Source organism: Anopheles marshallii, chromosome 2, assembly GCF_943734725.1.
Source record: "Anopheles marshallii chromosome 2, idAnoMarsDA_429_01, whole genome shotgun sequence".
NCBI classification, from domain to species: domain Eukaryota; kingdom Metazoa; phylum Arthropoda; class Insecta; order Diptera; family Culicidae; genus Anopheles; species Anopheles marshallii.
The window spans coordinates 41,726,566-41,751,173 of NC_071326.1; the positions used below are offsets into that span (position 1 = coordinate 41,726,566).

A 24,608-nucleotide genomic window follows, 5' to 3' on the forward strand; every position below is an offset into this window, starting at 1 on the left:
AAAGTAATACAAAGAAAAAACTCCAGCTAAACACCATCAGGGTTTTCGCTGCTTGATTGATTTTTGATATTCTCCACAAGAACAAACTACATCCAACGTTCAACGTTGCGAAATCAATAAGCTGCCATAAAATATAATAACACGGTCAAAGATTCCTTTTGATCGTCTTCCCACCGTTGCTGTATGGCGTTTTGCTTCTGGCCGTTCTGGCTTGGTACAGAGTGCAACATTACCAATGCGAAGGAAATGGATCAAACGAAAAGCAAAATATCAATCGGCTCCGGTCCGGCACCGTTCCTCCTTCGGTCCAATCAATTGAATCTTTCATCGCGAAACCAACCCATGCAACCAGCATCAAAAAGGATTCTCTCGAAGGGAAAAGTTTGAGTATTGAAGCACAAAAAAATAAACGGGGAAAAGATAGAAACCCATTGAAAGATAGCAATCATAAACCATTTTTCTTCATTCGGGGTTGGATTTCACAAAGCGCCCACCGTTTTGTTCGCTGGAGATGAGATGAAAATGCCCGAATGCCCCCTTTTATGCAAGGGAAATAAGGAACGAAGGAAAACTCCCCGAAAACCTGCGAAACAAGCAACAAGTGCCGGTAAACATAAATCAAACAGTTGTGCAACGGGGCTCTTTCCGTATTCCGTTGTTTTGTTCCATTTATTTTTTTTTTTTTGGTTCCCATTACCATTGAGAGTTACGTCTCGAATTCGATCCCCCACACAGAAAACGATCCCCATAAACAGTCAATCGTACTCGCGGAAGATTGATTGCGTGTTCGTAGCTTAGCTCTTTCGCTCCGTGCTTTCGTCGCTGTACTATCGCTTGAAAGGCGTATGCCAAAGGATGATGCCGTACGATCCGGCAAAAAGAGACTTTAAATCGTACAGGAAAATATTTCCCGTCGGGCGATTTATTTTGGACGGCACACGACGAACAGGAAACATCTTGTCCATTTTATCCCGCTTCACTGCGGGCATCGCTTAACAGGAGGTTATAAATAAATAAAATTTGACATTCACAAAATCGACAGTGAAATCGAATCGAACCATCAGCACGGCAACAAACAGAATCAATATTTTGTGTGGGATATAGTGGGCCACCTTACTGACAGGAAAGGATTCGTGCCGATCAATCCTTCACGCCGGGCGTCAGCTGTACCGGAGGTGAAAGTTTCCGCCCACTTTGCATACACCAGAGAAAGGGAAACTTTTGCCACTTCCTGTTGCTGTCAAGGAGAGAAAATATAGCTATCGTTTCACCCCTTCACGAAGAAAACAGTTTATTGATTACTTTTGCATTTAAATTTTCATGACACTTCCAACATAATAATTAAGTTCGCGTGGACGTAAAGGTCGACTTTCTTTCTCTTAATAACACATTCTTCACATCACCACTCCATTACTTGCTTAATTTAAAATTTTATTTCTATTTTCCTCACCTTCTTCTCGCTTTATTCACATTGCGACTTTTACAGTGGATTTTCTGTTTTTTCCTTCTTTTACTGCTGTTGTGTTTTGTTTAAATGCATTCACTTTGACGTTTCCTTACATGTCGTCACGTATCTCGACTCTCGTTCCTGCTTGGTGTACATTTCCGTTTTTTTTCATTACGTGTCGACGCGCCAAACTGTGGTTTCACTGTCTTTTGGTTTGTTTCGCTTGGTTTATTGACTTATTTACTTTAATTTTTGTTATTTCTATTTTTCTGTTTTTTTTTCGTTTCATTACCCATCGCTTGCTTGCATTTCTTATATCGTATCAGTTGCAAAGGGTTTCGTCTTCCAGTGTTTTCTCTCTATCTTATAATCTATTTATATGTTTTCTGATTTGTTTTTTTATTATAAAAAGGAAAAAATGTTACCCTTGTCAGATTTTCGGTCCTGTTCTCACGGTATAGTGAGAGACAGCTGGTTTATCGAACCGTAAATGTCATGCAGTGTCCAACCAGCAAACGTGGTTGCTACAAAATCCATCAATCCTCAGTGTATCTCACGGGGCGGAAGGGGATTACCATTGTGATAAAAGAAAAGGGAACAGCAAATGATGGTGCTTCATGGGTGAGTGTGTGACTTTGTGATTGCATGATCGAGAGTGTGGGCAGAGTGTGAGCCCACGGTTCGCTAAAATCTACACACAAAATGTTAAAATGAAAAACATACATTCCGTCCCCTATAACGACCAATACACACTACTTATCTATCGTGTTCTGCTAAACGCTACGAAATAGGTTGGCAAAATTGTCCCTCACTTTCTCGCTATATATTACATTCACGGTGAAGGGTGTTCCGCTTCCACTCTCCACGATGTGTATGCATATGAGTGTGTGTGTGTGTTTTTTTTTTTTTCGACAAAAAATGTAGTATCAGTGGTTCAGGGTGTACTGAGCGGGGTGAGGATGTCAGGTGTGCGGGATGTAGTGGAGAGTGAAAGCGTTTCAGTAAAGGCCGAAGGATGCTCCAATGTTGCTCGACGTGAAGGTGATCTTCCAAAATTGGAGGGGGGGTTGAAAAACAAATGCCCGAACGAGAAAGAAACACGCTCAGCCTCACTACGAAAATAAGTTATTTCCTTTTCCTAGCACTTAGCAGCTAAGCGTTCTACGTACTACACCGAGGCCAACGGTCACTATCGCTAGCAGCAATATACTACTGCTGGCGATGCCGCCACCATGCCGGTCGCCGGCTGCCGAGCTGTTCCAGGACAGATTGAACAAACCTTTCGATTCACGGGGGTTTGGATCACCGGTCGGTCCGGCCAATTCCTCCGGACAGGGTAGTTCTTCGCGGCCCAGCTTTAGCACGTTGACGGTTTGGGGTGCTTCCTTGGCGAGTGCGTCATTTTCGCTGGCCGAATCATCGATATATTCACCGTTCTCGTCCAGCTGTCCGAAATCGTACGAGCTGGCCAGTGGTGAACGGGTCGGTTCCTCGGGAGTCTGGCCGAGGATGCAATCGATTCCCTTGAGGCTTTCGCGCAGCTCCTCGTTACGCGTACGATCGCTCAGGTCGTACATCCACGAGAGCCGACAGTCACAGATGAAACGATTATCTATTAAAAGGTGGAAGAAAGAGACGCATTCAAATAATAGATTAATATTTATAAATAAAGTTTTAAAAACAGTGGTCCATAGAGCTCCACCATGAACCATCAATCATTTTGAATTGTGTACCACAGAGTTTTATCGATATCCCCAGAGAAATTAATCGATGCATTCTAATCGATATTGTCAACGATATGATACGCTAATTCCAGCATCGTAAAACAAACGAAGCCGAAAGAAAGTTATTCTGATTGCATACTTTCAGGCTCAGCTATCATGTACAATAGCGAAAATTATAGCACATTTAATGAATGGAAACGATTCTTTTCACTTTTCAATACACGATTTTCGCAGATACATTTAGGATATCTTTCTAAAACACATACGGTTTTGGGCTCGTGCAAAACCGAACCGTGAACCATTGGCAGAGATTTAGAAAATTCTCGTTTGAAGTGAAATTTAATTTGATAGCTGGAATTCTGAACACAATACCTTTTTTAATCCAATACTCAAACGACGCTTGCTAAGTAATCAATCTTCACAAGCTGTTAATAAAGCTAAATCTGCAAACGTTTCTTTTGCTATCTGTTTTTCACATACCGATTGCTAACGGACTGTCACTGTCCGTGGTAAGCGAACAAAGGAAAAAAATCAACCAATCGTTCGTAAAATGCATCAAATTTGGTCTGATTTTGCCTTGTCCGATATTCCGTTGCGCTGAACGCGCTGAAATGTTGAGCAGCTCTGTGAAAACATACGATTCTGTTCAATTTGAAGCCCTCCTCCCAAAACGAAAAAAGGAAAGGACCAGCACGTTGTAATACTGGGCACTTCCATTGTGCTTCCCGTCTACTCCAACCTTCCAATCCACCGAACTTTGTGGCTGAATGTTTGAAAAGAATCTAAAACACCGTTCAACCAGTTCGTCCTTTGATGTCCGCAAAAATGAATACAGGATGGAGATAACTCCCTGCACTGGCACACACACATATACAAGCTGTAAAACCTTTTCATGTGTCAGCTGTCAGCGACAGTATAGACGAGGCTAACGTGAAGCTGATGGTGAAATCAACCTTTCATCATACACACTCACACAAGCTTGGTTAGGATGAACAAAACCACCCCGAAAACATCCACTGTGGCAACAGTTGTCGAACGATGCCCGGAGATGAGCTTCGTTGAACCGATCGACTGAAGGACGGAAGGACCATTTTCCGAACCATGATTCCCATTTCGAGTTCCATCGAACGGTGGGGCACGGCATGGATTGAAAACTGATCAGAAAAAAAACTGAAAAGGGATCATGTTTCCATTTTGGGGGAAAAATTTGCCCCCTCGTTGCCAGGCAGTTTCAAAAGAAATCACTGGCTATCAGTTTCGTTTGCAACTTCGCACTGAGTCTCAAAGACTCGGACCAACGTTAAAGCATGTGTGGCATGCAAAAGCGATTGCACACGCTCAGATACACTCGTCGCTCGGATGTGGCCGAGGAGGATGAGTATCGAAAATCCAATCATATTTCGGTTAATCCACCGTACCGTTGGTGAGGAGAGTTTACGACCGTTTACCCGATGAATGGACGATAAAATGTTTCGTTTAAAGTCGGCACCGACCCGTGCCAGTTTGATGATGGAGATCCCCTTTTTGACAAGTTTCTCCTACCATTTCGTTACGGTTCACTTTTGTGCTGATCTGGTTTTGCTTCGTTTCCGAAAATATAGGACGGAGTTTTGCAAAAACCGCTTTCGCTACGGCGAGTGGACACTTACCGCGCAGTGACAGTAGCGCACTGTTGTTCACCAGATTGTCAAGCAGCGGGACGATGTGACCGTACGTCATGGTGGTTAGACGGTTCGAGTCCAGGTTGAGTAGCTGCAGTGCCGACACGCTGGTAAAGGTGGCACTGTCGATGGTGGTAATGCGATTGTTTTCCAGATGCAGATAGTTCAGGCTGGTCAGTCCGTCAAAGGCACGCTCGTCGATTTTCTGTGCAGTAGAAAAAAAGTCAAACACGGATCATACGCATTGCTGAGCAAGCTCTACACATGCCAGCTTCCAAGGCGCTACAACTCACCTCAACTCGATTGCTGTCTAGGAAAAGCATCTGTAAGCTCCACAGATCAGCAAACACGAACGCACCCAGATATTCGACATCGTTGTACGACAGCTTCAAGATCTTCAAGTTCTCCAGCCCTTTAAAGTACTCGCGCGCCAACACCGCAATCTGGTTCGATTCGAGGCGTAACTCTTCCAGCTTGGTCAACTCCTCAAAGCCATTGTCATGCAGGTTGAATATGCTGTTGTTCGCAAGGTTCAGCTTGATCAGCTTCGGCACATCCACGAACGCGTCCCGGTCGATCTTCTTGATGTAGTTGTTCTCCAGCATCAGTTCCTCGAGGGATTTGTGATGCGCGAAGGCGTTACTGTGGAGCGTTACGATCTGATTGTTCGGCAGATTGATCACGCGCAGCTCGGTCAGGTTGCCGAAGGCAAAGGGGTAAATGTCACTGATGATACCGTACTCGATCGTGAGCGTGCGCAGCTTGTACAGTGTAGCGATCACGTCCGACGGTATGTACGTTAGGTTGCCCGATTTGCGCACGGTGAACTTCAAATGTTCCAGCTCGGTTTGTGTGTGAAACGCGAGCCAGTTGTAATCTTTGCGCGGCAGCTCACCGTCAAAGATGGAGCAGGAAGCTTTTTGCGCTTTGGCGTGGCTTTCGGGGGAACAGTGACAGGCCAGCTTCATATTGATGTCTTCGGAGCAAAGGTCCATCAGCGGGGTGGTGATCGTCGGTGCGGACGATACAATCTGTGCCGATTTCCCTTTGCGCATCGTTTGTTTCTCGTAGCTGCGGGCGACGGTTGTGCAGGGCAGTGTTGCCAGCAGTACCAGCATCAGCCCCGTCAGGGTTCGATCCATGTTTACCGTCCGCATGATGTGATTCCCGATGCAGCCTTTTCGCTCAGCCCAATGTGATGTTCTGAAAGGAGAATTTAAAACGAAAAAGAATTAACATTTTATTGTCACAGATTGCATTACGATAACGGTTCCTGGATTTGTTTTTTTTTTTTGTCAAAAATCTGATCTTGGTTCAGCGATGGTATTACAGGGTCACAAAAAGAGTTACTGGTAGCATAGCTCAGCCCCTCGCATTTTGCATTCGTTACACTATCGCCAACTATAGAACCATTAATTAATTTCACCCAAACGTCTGAAGAAGTTAAGCAAATCGTATCGTAATCCCACCCAACCCGAACCCGTTCGCTGCGTGTAGTTGCCTGGAGGAATCAGGAATCTGTAGCGCTTCAATTAAAATAAACAAGATTTGTCGCATTTGTTTACCGAGTTCCTCACGAACGCTGCACTAACCGAATCTCATTTTCGACTTTGTTAGCATTATTGTGTTTTTTTGTTGTACCGTGCCATCGTTCCTTGAAGTTTAGAACCATGCCCATTAATGCCACCCTTCGGGTTGTCATCTCCGAACACACCGAACGGTCCGTGACAGTGAGCGATGCCAAATGCAAATAGACAAACATTTTAATATCCCCGGTGCGGGAATACGCGCTACACCGTAGGAAGCATTCAATTTACAATCCACCCCTGAAAGGAGTTTCGAGTGAAAATGGCCGCTCGGCAAAAGGGTGAGTTTGGTACGGCAAAACAAAAGCCATTTTACGCTGCTTTAGAAGAAAGATGTATTAAAAAAAAAGACGTAAAGTTCTTTCTTTTTATTTTTGATTGTGGTGCGTCGCAATTCGATTACGCCCTTATTCCGGTTATCTCTGTTGATTCAGACCGGCTGCCATCTCGAATGTCGGCAAAGGTACGGTTATTGCCTCGAGGGCGCATTAGGTACTCGTAAGGAGCGGTGGCGGGAAGGAGGAATGCGTTTTAGGGACCAAAGATATTCCGCTCCCTTTTTGGGGATTTATTTATTTGTTTTTTTATTTTTCATCTGTTACCACCCTCGTTCGATTCACTCCTATCAAATTAGCATCTGATTTACTTAAGCAATTTGGCGCGCTTGTGTCAAGCGAATTTCCGATAGTAGCTTTTGGTAGGAAGGTAGGAGATAATGGGAATTAGTTGCAACCCTCCATTTGTCGTTGGGAAAGGTTTGTTGCTGGTGGTTTGGAAAACCATTTCCATTTCATCTTCACCAGAGCGTTACATGAAGAGTTGAGGAGATGAAAGTGTTTTTTTTTTAGCGAAATTGAAATAGTGTAAAATTCTAACAGACGATATTTTCAGTGACATGTGTTACTTTCTGCGCAAACGATTCGTTCCAAATAAAGTGACTGAAAGCAGCACTCGACAAACATTTCCCATTAACAGCTGGGTGTAATTCGGTGCCGGTTCCGAAAAACTGTCCTTCATCAACTATTGATTCATCTGCGCAGCATGGAGCGCACCGTCCCCTTCCCGAGATCGTTTTGCTGATTAACGAAAATTGCATCATTGATCGGTGACATTTTCCCAGCTCGTTTGGATAGTTGCGTCCCGAGGTTCTCAGAACCGCCGTGCTGCACCGTCGGTCCCGTGCGAATATTCACACACGCAGCTGGCAGGCTTCGGTTGGCCCGTTAATTTCGCTTTACGTTTGCTGGTCCTTTTCTGCAGAGCGGCACGCAACACACGCCGTCGTGTGTCCCTTCTGATCATGATTTTTGCCCCTGAAATTCCCCACCCGTCGAGCGCATCATTTTTCATTCAATTAACTGCATTGCCAATTTTGGCCCTGTACGTACGAACTGCAGCAAGGGGTCAGCATGCAATGTGTCGAACGGGAAGTCATATTTCATGCGCACCGCTCGGTCCCGGTATTATGTTTCTATTAAGAAATTAAAACGGACCGGACCAACGGACCACCGTGGCCGTTTCCGGAGACTCCGCTCGTTCCGCCACGTACTCCTAGCACCAAACGATTAACAACCCTAGCCGTAAAAGACAGCTCATGCCAATGGTCTTATTTTCTCACACGGTGCAATCCTGCGGTGCTCTCCGATGCCATTATTTTGTCAAAACTGAACTTCAGCAATGAGAATTGTGGTAATGGGAGGTAGCGAAAAAGAAATTATCCAACACAAAAAGTAAATTTTTCCTAGTTGATATTTGTACGTGTTGCGCCATATTTTTTATGACATGCCTTTTAAAAGCATTTCTCTCTTTATCGTTTTTCATTATGTTTATTTTATTTCCATCCATTAACAGAATTGTCGTTGAATTGCATTTTCTCTTCCCGTAGTGGCAGGATGGTTTTTTTTTGTGTTGAGATTGTATCGATTTTTATTATTGCATGCAATTTTTGTCTCATTTTTGCCGGTTCGTATCGAAAGTCAATAAATAAAACCCACCGATAGGTACCCACACCCAGGAACGAGAACCGAAACTGTAGGTAATGCGGGTTAAACGAAGGTAAAAAGGTTTATTAATCATACTGCATGGTGACGTTCCGTTGAAGAATGGCTTATGATGATCGGGTTTGCATGATGGGATGTAGTTGCCTCGACATACATTTCACATTTTCCCCTTCACCGACGCGATGCATTTACCCAACCCGATCACCATGCACGTCAAGTAACAGCAGGTAATGTCGCGCAAAAAGTCACTTTCGTTTAGTGCATATGTTTCGGTTCGCAACGGCCAAAAAAGCACTTCCCGTCATGAAGTTATATTTGGAGAGAGGAAACATAATCCAACAAAGCAACAAAAAAAAAACGACGGGAAACTATCAAAGTCGTTGCAATTTTATCCCTTTTTTGCGTGCTCGTTCATGTGAGGTTCGAAGGAAAAACAACAAACTAATGCTTTGATCGAATTTTCATCGATCCAACAGCATGTGCGCATTAATTCTCGTACATCCTTATGCCCGGAATATGGTAACAACAAGAAACAAAAAATGGAAAATATAAAAGCGTAATAAGAATGCAACTTCGCAGTGCAAGCTGTCGACAACAGCTTTAATTGTGTTTTGATACCCACTTTACCGCGAGCGCAACTGTTGGGCCGGAAGTGTGCAGATGAAGATGTTTGATGCCGAGCTGCATAATAGAAGCATCGGGAGATCGTCGTTGCATCAACAGCTCATTACATGCAAGTCCCCTCCCCCGGAGTTTCGTTTCGCAACAGGGCACGATTGTGGCGGATCAGCGAAAGGGGGAAAAAGAACCCGATGCTTGAGAAATAATTCACCTCTCGAGTGTCTTAAGGAGAGGAGTGGCATATTTCTGTCCGTTGAATGGAACCCACGGAGGGAGTGCAATTTTCCCCCTTGCATATTTCTTACCGTACGGAGTTTGGACGCCGGGAACCAGTTCCGTGCCTGCTGCAGATGGTACAGGGGAACTTGGTTGTGTCACTTCCGCTTCTACGTTCGTGTTATTTTAATGAACTGGCTTTTTTTTGTATTGTATTTTGTTCCTTCATTCGTCTTTGCCGAACGTGGAAGCCTTTCGTAGCGAACCCCGGTGTCAGAAACAAATGGGTACTTCAACCGAGTTTCTCTACGGTAGCTTCATAGCTTCTTGATTGGAAAGCAATAGACAGCTTCAGCTGTACCCGCCGTGATCCTGCCGGCTTGTCGAGGGGTCCTTGAGAGCCAATTCTACGCGGCAACAGTTTCCGATGGGGTTCGGGCTGGTAGGTGCTGTGCGAACGGGTCGACCGGGAAGTGGAAGCAGGTAAACCCCTCGCGTGTGCATTCATCACCATCATGCTCATCAGTAACATACCATTGGGACCGTCAAAACAACGCGAAAGATGAAGTGAAAGGGACCCGAAAGTGCTATTCCCGGGAAGGGAATGTGTCTGGAAGGCCGATGAGATCATCGAGTGACGTTCCGAGTGCTTGTTCCGATATGATTGGTAAATTAATGATCTAGCAGGGGATGATGAGTGGCCATGGTACGTTGTGTCAGCTCTTCTTCTTCGGGATGAGTTTGATTTTCTTTCAATGAGTTGCACCTCTTGTTAGTAATTTTGTTTTAATGATGAATTTTATACGAGCTCGGTTCGTTATTTGTTACTATTCATTGGAAATAAATAGATCAAAGATGCTTCTCATTAGCCGATTCCATGGGCTTTGGTAGTTTTGTATCATGAACAATTAATCTCAAGGAATGAAAAGTGTGCAAATCGGTGAATTATGTGTATTTCAAATAATTTCATTTATAAATTAGTAAAAATTCGCCCATTACGCAAATTTTGAAAACTTATGATATTTAATTATTTTTCTCAAGTTTTTTAAATATCTCATTCACAAAAATCTCATCTACCGCATAGTATTCCATTACTTCTACTCAAAGTGAGATTTACGTAGACTTTAATATTCAATAAATAGTCCCTGATTCCTTAAAAGTATGCAATGTGTTACTTTTTGTAAACAAAATTCATTTTTAATTCTATTGCAGTTGATCAGTTTCGGGATGAGCTCAGAGATCATTTCTACTACGGGTGTGATATTTGAAGAGTGTTTGGCATTTGGCATTTGAAAAATATAATGCATACCTTCCGGCTGCGTTCGAGTTAAATTTAATTATCCAACTCTTTTTATTAACCCAGAGTGTTTTCAACGTATTTGATTCCATTTCTCAGTGAATCTTACGTTTTATCTGCAAAAAGCATAACTGTATTGATCGCCTGTCAAGATAATAACAGGTAAAACAATGTTCACCGAAAGCTTTGTATTGGCAACTGTAGGTTCGCAGGCAATCAAGCAAACTGTAACGCTATATTTCTTATCAAGGCTTAAACCGTCTCACCCTCCGTAACCACACAAAAGCTCTTCGTCGTGAAATTGAAATGGAGTTTAAAATGGTTCAAAAACGAACCGCGAGCAACAAGGAGCCACGAAAAAGAAGTCACGACCTGATCAAATGGATGGACGCACGAGCATGCTCTTACCGGCTAGGGACATTTCATCGCCCTTTTACCATTTCTAAGCTTCTAACCGTGCCTTTTCTTCCTTTGCCAATTAGCCAAACCATGTTGGAGCGGCGTGGTGTGTTTTTTTGTTTTTTATTGGAATACTGACTGTCGATGCCGATTTTTCCTGATTGCTAAGTATTTCGCTCCTTCCCCGTAGGAAAACTTTTTGCTGCTGCTCTACGATTTGTTGTTGCGAAACAAATTTACAGCTCGTGAGAATCGGTCCAACGGTGGACGTGGATTCGTACGGGAGAAAAAAAAGGTACTTCGCGACCAAGGCACCGGAACGACAAAGCGTACCGTACAAAAGCAACAGAACGACAGTGGGTGGATGGAGTGAGTGTACGAAAAAAAAAACACACACACACACAAACACACCAAAAGCTATTCCAGTACCACGAGCCAACGTCCTCGCGAAAGGAACTCTTTCAAGCAACAATCAACGCGGAAGTGTGTATTCAATTTGTACAAGCGAATCCTCCCGCTCCCGGTGGACCGATTTGCAATCGTGCCGGCAAAAGAAGTTGCGATGGAAAACCAGATTGAGGTAATTTTTTTACTTCACGCTGCTCTGCCTCGGTTTCTGTCGCAGACCTGGTGGTGCGTTGCGAGGTGAGCCTTGCCGGTCCAACCACACAGCTGCTGCCAAATGCCACCGGCCGTATCGTGTAGGCTTTCGTCGATTGTCAGAATGCGTCCTTTGGGGGCCGCGTACGCTCCAATCTCTTGATTTCCTAACGAAATTTCTAAATTCAATAATACGCTATCGGGACGGTGGCAAGCCGACATCGGTACCGGCACAAAACACAATCGCACACGCAGAAGTGAGAGAGAGAGAGAGAGAGAGAGAGAGAGAGAAAACATCGGAAATGGAAGGAAAATCCTACAGCACAAAAGTGCACCAGGAAGGTGGACGCGCGCGCTCGCGCTTACGGTAAAATCGGCAACTCAAACCCCTCGGAAATTGGGTTGGGCAGAAGTTGATTACCGTCGAGTGGTGCAAGACACGCTGGAACACTGGCAAACGATGGTGAGGCCATTGGAAAGTCCTTTCCGGTCGGCAGACCGAAGGCAGCGGTTCGCGCGGTGGTGATGATTGAATTAAGCTTTCGAAATGATTGACTTTTGCCAGTCAATTGTTGACTTCGATTATGTAGAGCAGTGAAAAGCTGCTTTCAGAGCCCGGCGGCCTCTCAGCCGCAGCCAAAGGGAGTGCGGTGCGCACCTTGGTTGTTGTTTTTTTTTTTGCTATATCGCCGACATTCCCTTGCGAAGGTTTAGACATCTTGGACGGATTAGAGCCCGTGTGTTACTTACGTGTTGAGGTGCCTTTTGTCGAACTGCCATTCCGACACACCTGGTGTTCGATTTAATCCGCGGAAAAGCGTACTCGACTGTGAAGTGCTTGCACAAGTAGAACAAGGGACGGAACGACTGATAGCCTTTCAACGTGTCTGTACGCTGTGTCTCATTTAACACACACTTGGGGCGTAAGACTAATGCATGAACATGTGAATCTTAAACCAATTTAGATGCTGTTACCTTGATCAAGCATTAGGATGGGGTCTTTACGCTGATGAAATAACAATCGGTGAATTTGTTCTAATTGGCAGCGATCATCAATACAGTTGCTGTTAATCTGATTATGGATTTTAATTGTGAATCAAGACAATGAGCAGCTATTCGCGCTTTTGGGTTATCTTGTTTTGATATACATATTATTCCAAATTTTAAATTTGAATTGAATTGTTATGCGCCTAAATGTATGCTAATGTAAACATTTTGCTACCAACCATTTGTAATCAACAAATTTCATATTCTTTTATCTATTGCACGTACCAGAGCATGTGAACGACAAGTTCAACGAACCTACACTTCAAATAGCGCCTTATGTCCAGCGACAAACACTCGACGAATGGTCAACGATCATTTAAGGTACAAAAAAGAACACAAATCCCCAATACTGATTCAAACCGCTCCATAACAAACCACTGTTAACCACATCATGACGATTTATTTTTGTCCCTGTGGGAAATTTGACACCGCTTGAAATATGACCTCTCGAGTCAGGATCCCTTGCGGGCACACCTCCACACACACACACACACGCACGGTGCGCAATCAAAAGCGCACTTGAGACAGAAACCGCAGAAGGGCAGAATGCAACGCGAATGCAACCGCAGCACTACCAACCACCGAAGTCTTAACGGCTGTGGTCGAAATGGATGGAATCTATTTTTTTTATATTTTACACACACAAAAAATCTATTCCACATCATGTCAGGCTCGTACAACCTAAGTTTGTACAACGATGGACACGCTCGTTTTGACAGATGGATGGATATGAAAGAATTCAATAACGAATCGGAAATTCGATACCGTTCGTTATTTGATGGGAATGCAGGAAAAGGAAAAAATAAGAAGAGGAGATAGAGGTAAATCTTTGTAAACTTCATGGTCTCATTCTTCAGCCGTCTTTGAAGCTCGTTCGGCTTCAGTAACGTGAAATCCTCCGTATCCTGTCTTTGATTTTCAAAGGAATTGATTAGATATAGCTAGAGCACACTCCACCACGGTTGCTCTCCATTCCAGCAAGGCACAGGCTTCCTCATTGACGTTGTTATAAATTATGGCATTAATTTTTCGAACGGCACTGAGCTCGAGAATTAAATCATTCGCATCACTTGCCACTTGCTACACAAAGAATGCGAATAAAAAGTGAACTGGAACGAACCGGTTGGGATGGTTAAATAAATAACGCATATAAAAAATCCCACTGCCATGCTTAAATGGAAACTGGGCACCCTAACGTCCTTAGCAGCACCCCGCAAAGAATGATGTTTGATTAGATCGTGTCTAGCCCCGATGGAACGCAGCGCTGCAGAATACTCTCTTCCCTAAAAGGCAACGCTTCATGACTTTGCAAAACCGTGACCGATAACGATTATCTCGGCCGGCCACAGTCGCGTCCTTCCGGATCCGTTTTTGCACTGGGTAAGCAACAAACTGTTCAAATCCCGGCGTGCTGGTGTGGTGCCTGATCACAGTATTCAATGTTGCGATGGAAAGTGAACGGTATTAAACGCTTGTTAAAGCCAACGAAACATCGAGTTGGTTCAATTTTTTACGCACTGTGCATGGTTTTCGGCCGCCAGGATTTGATGTAAGAAAAATAACTACCGTTCTGACTACCATCCCATCATTCCACAATGCTCACTGCTGCCAGACATCTTATTGTTGCCTTTTTTGGCCGGTTTAAGTATGCTGCGATGGGAAGAAATGCTTGATTCATGGTACAAATTTTCCTGATTTTCTCTTCCTCTTTCCCAAATGAAAGAGTGAGCCAAGCGGGCTGGCGTACGGATCGCTGCTTTCCTTCTTCCCGTTGGCAATTTTTCATCTTTGAACCATTTCCTTGTGCTCGGGAGATGGTTTGCTTACTCGACAGTCAGTACGCCCCGAAGGCGATTGTTTATTTATTTTTATTTCATTCGATTAGGCTTTCAAACAACACTGCCACACCGGATAGCGCCGTACAAATGATGATGTATGAACAGATTATGGATCGAGCATGATAGATCGAGCAGCCAGGAAGATGATGCCCCTTCCCTGGGCGAAATACACCAAGCACAATCTTCGATGGTACGATGGTACGATTGCTTACGGATGTTCACCAAACGTGGCAGGAAGATGTGCGAAGATGAAATGTTATAAATTTTGAGTGATGCCTGGATGAAGCGTTCCCGGAATTGTTGATATCGAGGGCAACAATGTCACCATCGATGGCAGGCGAATCCTTGCTAAGTCCTTTAACATCATCCGATTGCTGAAACGATTTGTCCCCCCGCCAACGCCAACTGCTCGGGCAATCTTAAATGATGGCCACTGGTGGCGGCAATGGTTGGTGGTGTTGGTCGATCAACCGCCTTCGAGTGTAGCTTGCGAATGCTGGACAAATTCTGGACGATTGGAACCGTTTGTCTATTCACTCAATTAAATTGATAATGTACCATGATGAAGGTTGTGGAAGGAATTGAAATTTACATTTTAATTGAGCGATCATCAATTGGTGCTGTTACTTCTGACGCAGAGACTTGCTGATGAGAATGATTCGCATCCTCTACGTTCATGCGTGTCACAACCGTCTTGGATGTGATGTCCTTTGTATCATGAAGTTCGTTTGCCCACCAGGAATATAAGACGCATGTAGGTTGCAGTAAACATTCCACCATTGTGTTGGCAGATGAGCGTCCGCTCTACCTTACCGATCTATCCGTTGGGCACGAGATGTCCTTTCAAAATGGGTCGTAGAATCGAGCACGAAGACAGAGCATCCCGCAGTAAATAGTTAATTGTACCTGGACCTTTCCAAACCCGTGGGCAATTGTATCAACTCCAATAAAGGCATCAGCGAAACGGTACGAAGATGTAAGCAGATGGAAGACATCTTTCGTGCCGTCTGCCCACAACACAAACATGGGAATCAATTCTCCAACCAATTTATCCTTGAAGCACCATCCCAGGGTCAGAGTTAATTTCTTTCAGTTTAATTGCACACTTTCCAGCATTCCAGCAGAATGGAAGACAACCGGCTGGTGGTGGGTTAACTGTTGTAAAGCATCGCCCATTGCTCATGCGTTCCCGGGAGAGCAGCCCATAAATTGCCCTCCTCATCGGCATCAGCTTGGGCCGTGCACAACCCAGCCAATTGACTTCGGACGTAAGTAAAACGCTGGATCCGACCCCTTTGGGGGATGAAACTGGAAGAATTTTCGGGCACATTATTTGCGGATCGAAGACAAACAGTCGTCGTCCCTTTCGGAAGCGCAGTTCGGGGTTGCGAATTGAAATCCCCGCGTTGCGTTTGGTGTGCTGTTTAAATATCGTGCTCAATGTCAACAGAAATTACGAACCATGCTCGTGGTATGGTTTTTCGGCAAAATCTCATCAAAAAACTTTTTCCTTCAAACCATCCCGCCATACGGGGCGGGCAGGCATGGGTCCCAGCGGATGACACGTGGCGGATGTATGTTGAAATTTGAGCGACGATGTCACCCAGGTGGGAGCAAACGCCCAGGTTTTTAAATGCTGCGCGACAGTTCATGCGAACAGACCGTTAAAACCTGGATCCGTAACGAGCTAATGGTGCAATAAAGAAAACAAACTGAAAGAAGCCCCGAGCGATGAAACCGCGCCGGTGTGCCATTTAATCAACGTTACGTCACACCGACCCACTGGATGGAAAGGGCTTTTGTTTCGCGACGAGCCATTTTTGCATTGCTTTTGGGTTTTTTTTTGTTTTATTTATGTTTTCTGAGGAGCTCGGCTGGCAGAAAACTCTGCCAGTAATTCTCAGGACGTGTGACGGCCTGTTGCGCTCGGGAGCGGATGCGTGCGTACTTACCTAATTGTGTTTAAATGTCAGCCGTGTTGCTGTTCCTGGGAGATGTGTACAACCTGTGTAAAACGGGAAGACAGGGAAAAAGTTAATTAATTCATAATTCACAAATTATTGTGCGTTTCATGGTTTATGGTTTATTAAAAAGCAGGCGGAAGCAGCAATGGTACACGACATAATATTGTCCTAGAGACTGACTCTATTTGACGTCATCCTGTTCATGGTGCATATGCTGAGAGGTTCTACACACATTTGATTATTTATGTAAATATAAGCGTTAACGGGCTTTCTTCTCTTTTCGTTTAAACCATTCATGAGTTCGGTATAACATAGACGTTGGCCGTTGTTTGTTAATTCTACGCGATTGGCCTAGTTTTGTCTGTTGTTGAGGGCCTCTGAGTTTTATTTATTGTTTTGTTTATTTTTTAGTCATACTTCGTATTGATAGATAATTTAAGGATTTTATTTGATTTCTAAAAGCTTTATTTGAAATGTTGAATATGGATACACGAAACACGTGTGAATCACAATAAAATCATACGTGTAACTATAAATAACCCATCCACGATGAATGTGATGTGATGCTTACTATCGATGAAGAAAAATCAAGAAAATTGTATTGATACAACAATGCACAAAGATATCCTTTTTAATCCTGTAAGTTTGGTTCAGTTAAAAAACTAGTTTAATTATTCTGGTTAACCACAAAAGGTGTACCTTCCAATCTCAATTTGTTATTTCAAAACTTATTTCTTCTCGTTGACTTTAGACATTTTAGAAGGTTGTTATCGTTTAAAACAAAAAAAAAACAACAATTTATTCAACAATGATATCAAAATTTTTAATCGTCCACGAGATTAATCAACTTCGCAAAGCTTCGCTTTTATTGGACTGTGACAAATTTCACCAAATGTAATGACACCTCCAAAATGTAATGACCACGTAGTACATCGACGTTCAAAAGAAACTTGCTTGCTTTGTTCCACAATTTACGCCTCATCGAATTCAGTATCACTAATCAACAATAGTTGAATAAATCCAGACCAAATCGAAGTGTTGAAATCTAAAAATGCCTGTCTTGTAATTAGATTATTGAACATTTCAGATCAAACCGCTCCCATGTCCCGTATCGAAATCGTCATCAATGCACGCACTATTTGAATGACGGAATTAGGATAATGCATGAATATTAGCTTCATCGATCGAAACCGTCCCGATCCGAGCTTCTGCGTAACACTACATTTAAGCATCGCATAATCGATAGATTACATATCAAAAGCCACACTAATTACCAACCTTCCAGCACGCGGTGCGTGGTTTAATTATTCAGTAGTTCTACCCACAGCCCGATACGACACTCCGACTTACGGCTCGACACGCGAGCAAATATACGCACGCGCTCATCCATCCGAAACAATCATTAAATGTCTCCTGCAGGCGTAAATGGGCTTCGAATGTGAATTGGCATCGATTTGTATCAAGTTGCGCTCGGATTCGTGTCATGCAGTTGCTGCTATAATTATGCGGCACACTGTTTACATGCGCTAGCGGCAGGCGTATGTGTAAAATCTAATATTCCTCCCCAAAATGAAATGGGTTTGGGACGGTATGGAAGACGGAAGGGAAAACCACATTGGATGCAGGTAATCAGTGTGCGAGCAGCGAACTGCTCCAGAACACTGATCGATGTCCTTTGCTTGCGTGCCCGATCATATTGCACTCTTTATCCATCACACATATCGTATGGCATTTTACATTTAAACGGACTCCTTCTCGCGCCGAGACGGGGTTTCGCTTCGGTCTCATTCGTCATGCCCTGCGGCTACGGTGTAGAAGAAGGAATACCCGTAAACCTTTACCTCGAGTTGCCACTGACAGCTCGCAGGCACAAGTTCAAAGGCAGCGGATTTTAATCCGATCTGACAGCTTCAAGTGGTGTACCGCTCGGAGGCATCATTTTCCCTTTCGATCGGCGCAGCAACTACAGCAACTAGTAGAGAAAGGGTGCCTCCGGGGGTCGCATTACGTCGATGTCACAACAGAGCAAGTGTTCAATGCTTTCAACAAATTGTACTCCCTGCTTCTGTTGGCTGGTTGCTTTCGGGGGTCCCCTTTTGTTCGTTCTGCCCATTAACATTGGCGACATATGTATGCATTAGCACTGTTGCCTATGGTTACGCTCGAGGCAGCAGCGGTTGTTCTTTTACACTCACCCTTTTATACATAAAGCAGGTCTTGGTGTATTTTTTTTCTCTTCCATTCCTATCCTCGATTAAGCTTGTTTTGGGTTGCAATTGGAAGCTTATTAAATATTTGATGTCGTTCGTGTTTTATTTTACCTTCTGTGAAATGCGTCTTGACACGGCATCGTGTTGCAAACTTTCTAATCGCACGAAACAATTCAGGAGACATCGTTGTATAATACGAGGAAATACTTCAGTGTTAAAAAAAATAAAGCAAGATGAATAATCTATTTCTGTCCAAGTTGCGAAAAATTACCCAACTTTGGGATATTTATTCGAGTTAAACGAAACATGACTTCCAGATGAAATCGGCCATGGCGAAGCAATACGACACTGGATGCTACTGGTTGGTCGGAGGATTCTCACAATACATGATGAGTCTTTTCCACTTGCTCGTATATCCTTCTATGTTCGAATAGCTAATAGAAGACGGGAGAGTGCTGAACACAACTGATGCTGACCTATCCAAGACGATAAGTAATTTTTAATTAACGTTCTGAAACGCTTGCTCCATCAGGAGTTGAGCGGAAAACATGCGGAACGAAACCTGACAACGGTTGGGCTGGGATGAAATGGCTGAAATGCCCAGGTACTGCTAATTATGGCCCACAGTTAAGTTAAGCAACATTCCACTGAATCCAGTAGATCCAGTATCCTGCCAGAAGTTGGATGATTGCTGCACGGGATTGTTCCCTGCCGGTAGGTTGGAGATCTAGACTGGAGATTCCATTATAGTTCTCTGCTTAGCATGTCGTCAGATGGTTTTGATGAAGCGCCAGTGGAACGGAATGAGATAACGATTAACAAACAGCAGTGAAATTGCTCCCCATCTCCCCCATCTGGTACGATTAGGATGCTTTCAATCGTGCGACAGCTTAAGCAAATGGATGTTCGGCACATTAACTGCACAAGAAAACGAAAAAATGCTAACAAGTCGCACGTTTCACGGCAAAATTCAAGGTCATGAAGAACAGATTTAAAACGAAGTTCTCCAGTACTCCGTTCGCCACCATCTTTAAGGGATACTCGGTCTGATTCCCTTCAGACCGATACCGGTGTATGTTCATTAGACGGAGAAAATCACATTCCGAAAATCAAACTAAGGGTCGGCTGGGGCTAGTGTCTATACTTTAATGCGATCAGAGACCACTACCCACTCGGGACATTTCCCTTGAGGTAGGCTCTAAATCTAATTGACACCAACCCTACCTTAGAGATGGAGTGGTAAATTCTGAAACAAGCAAACAAACAAACAAACAAAAAAACATCGTACGTGTGATCCTCATCACGTAGGTTTGTTAAATATTTCACCGAAGCCAGAGCTTCCGAAGCCGGACGATTCGGTCACCTGGCCGGATGTACACCGTGCATCGTGAGAACTTTGCCGAGTTGAACTGGTTGTCGTGTGTTTAATGTTTAATGCTACAAACAGATGGCGCCCTGGTGCTGCTCCGGTTTTAATTCCAGCTGACCCATTGGACGAGAAATATGAGATCGACTTTTTCGTATCCCATTTTTTTCTTTGCAGCGGATCTCTTTGGAGCCCTTAGAAATTGGTTGACATCTTTAACCAGCGAGCTGTAGCGTACCCGGTACGGTAAGCTACAACTCTGGGAACTCTTTTTTTTCGCCGCACTGAACACCATTTCCGGTGTAGAAAATCGATCGGCTTTAAGCGTCGAGTGAGCTGCTGAGCTAAACCTATTTCAAACCCTTGCTGTCCGTATCTTAAGACATCATCCACCAGCGAGCTGGACGAAGGTGGGTAAAGCATAAAACACCGAATCTACCGTGTGCAAGATTATCGATTCTCGTTAGGCCATATGGTGGACGCTGCTTAACGGTTCAATTAACGTTTAACGTTTCTCCGGACGCTCGAAATTGTGTTACCGGAGTAGCTGTGCCAAGCTTTCCCTTGATCTTCCGGCACCCGACGGTGATGGTGTCGGGTGGTTGAGGTAAATCGAAAATGAAAAGCACTTTGTTTACACGACGTACGGCTTTTACACTTGAACCGTGCGTGGAAAGCTACCGAGAGAGTGGAGAAGTGGACCTTTAGGTGACGGATATATCCCTTCCCAAGTGCACCAAAACGCAGAGCTGGAATTGAACGGAGGTGAACTATTCCGCCGTGAACTAGCTGGGACCGATGGGAGGCGATGGATCGCTCCAGCTCGCCAGCTACAATCTAATTTATCGGATTAGTTGCGGCCAGAATGGGCCGGGTCGAATTGATCCCGCTGGCCAGAAAAACGAACCGAATGATCCGGACGCAGTTTTGGGACGCGTCGTACGATGCTCGAACTGCACGTGAAGAGCTCGGAATCGGCTTTGGATCAAGCGATTTCCTATGGTTTCCTCGGTGCCGATTCGATACGATACGAGATTCGACGGTGGGAATAGATTGATTTGGGGGAAAAAAGACTGCAGAACGGTAACTAACTGTTGGAATGGATAGAAAATACGACGCATGGGACATAGGCGATGGAAGCAGTAATCTGATGAGTATGATGGGCACAGAAGTGATGCAAGCTTAATTTAATTTCGAGCATAGATTTAATGTGCGTTTAATCATTCAATCGAATTCTATAAATACTTCTTAAATTCATTTGTGTTTCTCAAACCGATCATTTGCTTCGAAACTTCCAAAGTGGTACAGTATGCACTGTGTAGTATTTGATATGATTTTAATTAGCTAAAAGCTAGCTAATAGTTGTGAAATATTTAATTTGTCGTTGTCAGTGTTACTGGAATTATACGATGTGTCAATATTTTTTATATATTGCAAACTTTTAGGAGTTTTCATTAAACATGCAATCTAGATGAAAAACTCAATGAATTTGTTACTTTAGAATCAAATTAACGGATAATTTTAAATGTATACTTCAAAGCGATACTTCAGAACAATTTTCCAGTGAGGCTCAGTGAATGATTCAACCAGAAGATTAATTAGCTACTACCGCTGTTTGCACTGAATTAATCTGCTGATAAAGTGATTTAATCTGTTTGGAATTACACCAAACAAGTACAAAACGATACGTCCACGAATAGAATCCACCTGTCGGTAAACCATGCTATCATATCGTTTGCATCTTGATTTCCACCTCTCGATTCGTGCTCAGATGCTATTTAAAATCATCACGTACAGTACTGGCGGTACTGGTGGTAAGGATACCGGGGATGATTTACAACTGTCAATTGGTTTTGAAAACGAAAACAAGACAGATAGAGAGCGCGAAAGACAGAGAAGGAGAAAAAATACAAAACAGCGAACTAAACTAAACCAAACGTCAAAGCTCGTCCACGCCGGCAAGAGGCAGCTACGGGGCACAATTGGATAATGCCACAAGCTGTCATCATTAGCGTCAGGCCGTCGTGTTGCACCGTTCTGCCACTGCCATTGCCGCGGCTTATTCGCAGTTCGGCAGTACTCATGATGTTGGTGGCGCTTCATTAGAATGAAACCTCACGCGCAAATGTCAAACACGATGACACGCGGCGACCCCTTTTCCCCCCCCCCCCCCCCCCCCCCCCCCCCCCCCCCCCATCATCCCCGTTAGTGTCAGGGCACGTAATGTGTGATGGTAGCCACCGGGAAGGATGGGTCGCTACACAGTGGGAAAGGAAATCGTTCGAGACACGATGTTGAATGCATGTTTTACGCGCCTCTCAATCATCCGTCCCTTGCCACTGGATCATTTTGAGGGGCGTTGAACCTTACGCTGTGTCACAGTAGGTTACAGAAGATGAGCAAGCGTGGAAGGTAATTTGTGATTGAAAAGAAAATGTTTAAAACGACTAGCGATAAATAGCAAACCATGATATAATTTTAAAGGTTTAAAACATATTTTCAGGTTTGTATCAACACTGGTAATCAAACATCTATAAATAGCCCCGGTTCAAACTCTAACGCCTAAAGGTATGCAAATATTTCACCAAAAGTTTGTTCATCATTTTAAATATATATATCTGTATTTTCGATTATTGCACAAGAGACTTCTTTTTAATGAATGAAAGAATTCTTAAATTCTTTTTAATTTTTTTTTCTTTTTAATTAAACTTTTTTTTCTAGATAATGCAGATACTTGATAAAATTTGAAATTAATTTATTTTTCTTCTAAACAACAAACAGCTCAAACAGTTTTTTATGTAAACCCCTAAAAATATAACAAGTTTTCATTTGCTAAACACGCTCACCAATCAAACCACCGATTCTGTGATAGTGAACCTCGGCCGTCAGACATAACTCTTTACGAAGTAACATGGTAGAGCTACAATTTTTCCCTAAGTGGTTGTTTTTCTTGCTACGCACTGTATACAACCTTTTAACTGTGTCGCGCGAGAGAGATTTGATAATGTCGCTTCTATTTGTCCTTTAAGTGCTTCATCTCGTGGCCATCTGCGGGTGTGTGTGTGTGCCTCTAGCCTTACCACCAGCCACCATTGCCTCACTTCCCTCCCCTTCTCCTGCACTATAATTAAAAACGGTCACGTACGCACTGAGCCACGTTGATCTTCTCGTTCGGATGGAAGCGTTTACGCAGCGACGTGGGTTGCATGCTGCCATTTCGCAAAATACCACTCACTACCAATTGCTTTTCGAGCGGGTTTTGTTGGACGTTTTGTATTCTTTGCTATCGTTTCAGTGGATGTTAATGATCCTCGTTGTTTGTTGTCACTCAATAACGTCCCACAAAACGCATCGACGCAAACACAGCCGTTGCGCTGTCCTGGATGAACTGCAATTAAATGTAGCGACCTTGTGCACCGTACACACCGCGGTGCATTTTTTTTTAAATCGCGGTATCAGTAGTAGTACTCAAAAATTCATCAAACTATGTACAGGTGTTTGGGGAAAAGAAATGATAGAAGCCAGTGTTTGACACGGGTTCCACGGTACACGGTGGTTACGTGTTGATTGCCATCCGGGTGGTACACGTTTGGCCTTCGGATTTTCCACTCCCGAAAACCCCGACCCATAACGGCGCTAATGAGTTCTGGCAGCAAACATGACACACTGCCGGGCGTATGTGTGTGCATGTCGCACGCGATTTCCCGTCCCTTAAACTACCGAAGGACACGGCGCCAATGGTACGTCACGGCAAGATGCATAAATTAACAATGGCTTGTGGATGCCAAGCGGAACGTTTCTCTGTCCTCTCCTTTTCATGACATTTGCTTGGTGTTCGATTCCATAATGCAACCGAAAACAAAAGAAACGGATGAAAAATTGTAAACCACAATCGTTGAGCACGTTTTCATTCGGACAAAAGATAGCTTTTCCATTTTGATCCGGTTGTGGGGTTTTCCTTCGCTTATTTGTACCGTCTGTCGATTAATGGATACTCTTCCCCCAAACGATGACGGACGTGTGATGGACAGAAGATAAGAACCGACAGTACCAGTCAGTAACCACATTTCGACCATCCGTGGCCATAAGTTCATAACCTGTCTCCACATTTTCTCCAGCGGCTGTCAAAAAAGTTGACTTTCATGTTTTTGGAACACGTGTCATGCACCTTTGCACAATGGCGATAAAACAGCGTCATAATGGACGCTCTTTTCCGGGAAAATGTTTTCAGGACAACAGACCGCGGTACTCCCAGTGGGGGACACCACTGTTTTTACGGTCCCATATGCTTATCAAAATGTCTTGTCATGATTTTAACCATCGTTTGCAACAACTGAAACATAAACATACATGGATACAAACTCACACACCCCCTACACGCGTAGCAGTTTGCAACGCATTGTTTGCGTTCCATTATTTATAATTATTAATAGTTAACCGGGTTTAATTGTTTACCGATCCGTTCATACGTAACGGCCGCTAGGATTGGTAACGCAACGAAAATAAAATGGTGCGGTAAAACGGGGGACCATCCTGTTAATGTGTGTGCATCCTCAACCCCGTTCGGGATGATTGCACAAAATGAGGGGCGGCAGTGCTGCAGCATGCAAACAGACGGTGAGAAGGCTCGTA

The 24,608-nt window shown here is 43.9% G+C and overlaps 1 protein-coding gene across 1 annotated transcript; it reads right to left on the bottom strand.

Moving 5' to 3' along the window:
- Positions 1-2,592: 2,592 nt before the first annotated feature.
- Positions 2,593-5,989, bottom strand: LOC128708968 (connectin-like). The gene is made up of 3 exons (XM_053803949.1): positions 5,126-5,989; positions 4,821-5,037; positions 2,593-3,059 (listed from the first exon to the last, which is right to left on the bottom strand). Exons 1-3 carry the CDS (start codon positions 5,987-5,989, stop codon positions 2,593-2,595), a joined length of 1,548 nt encoding a protein of 515 aa, XP_053659924.1.
- Between the last annotated feature and the right edge of the window lie 18,619 nt (positions 5,990-24,608).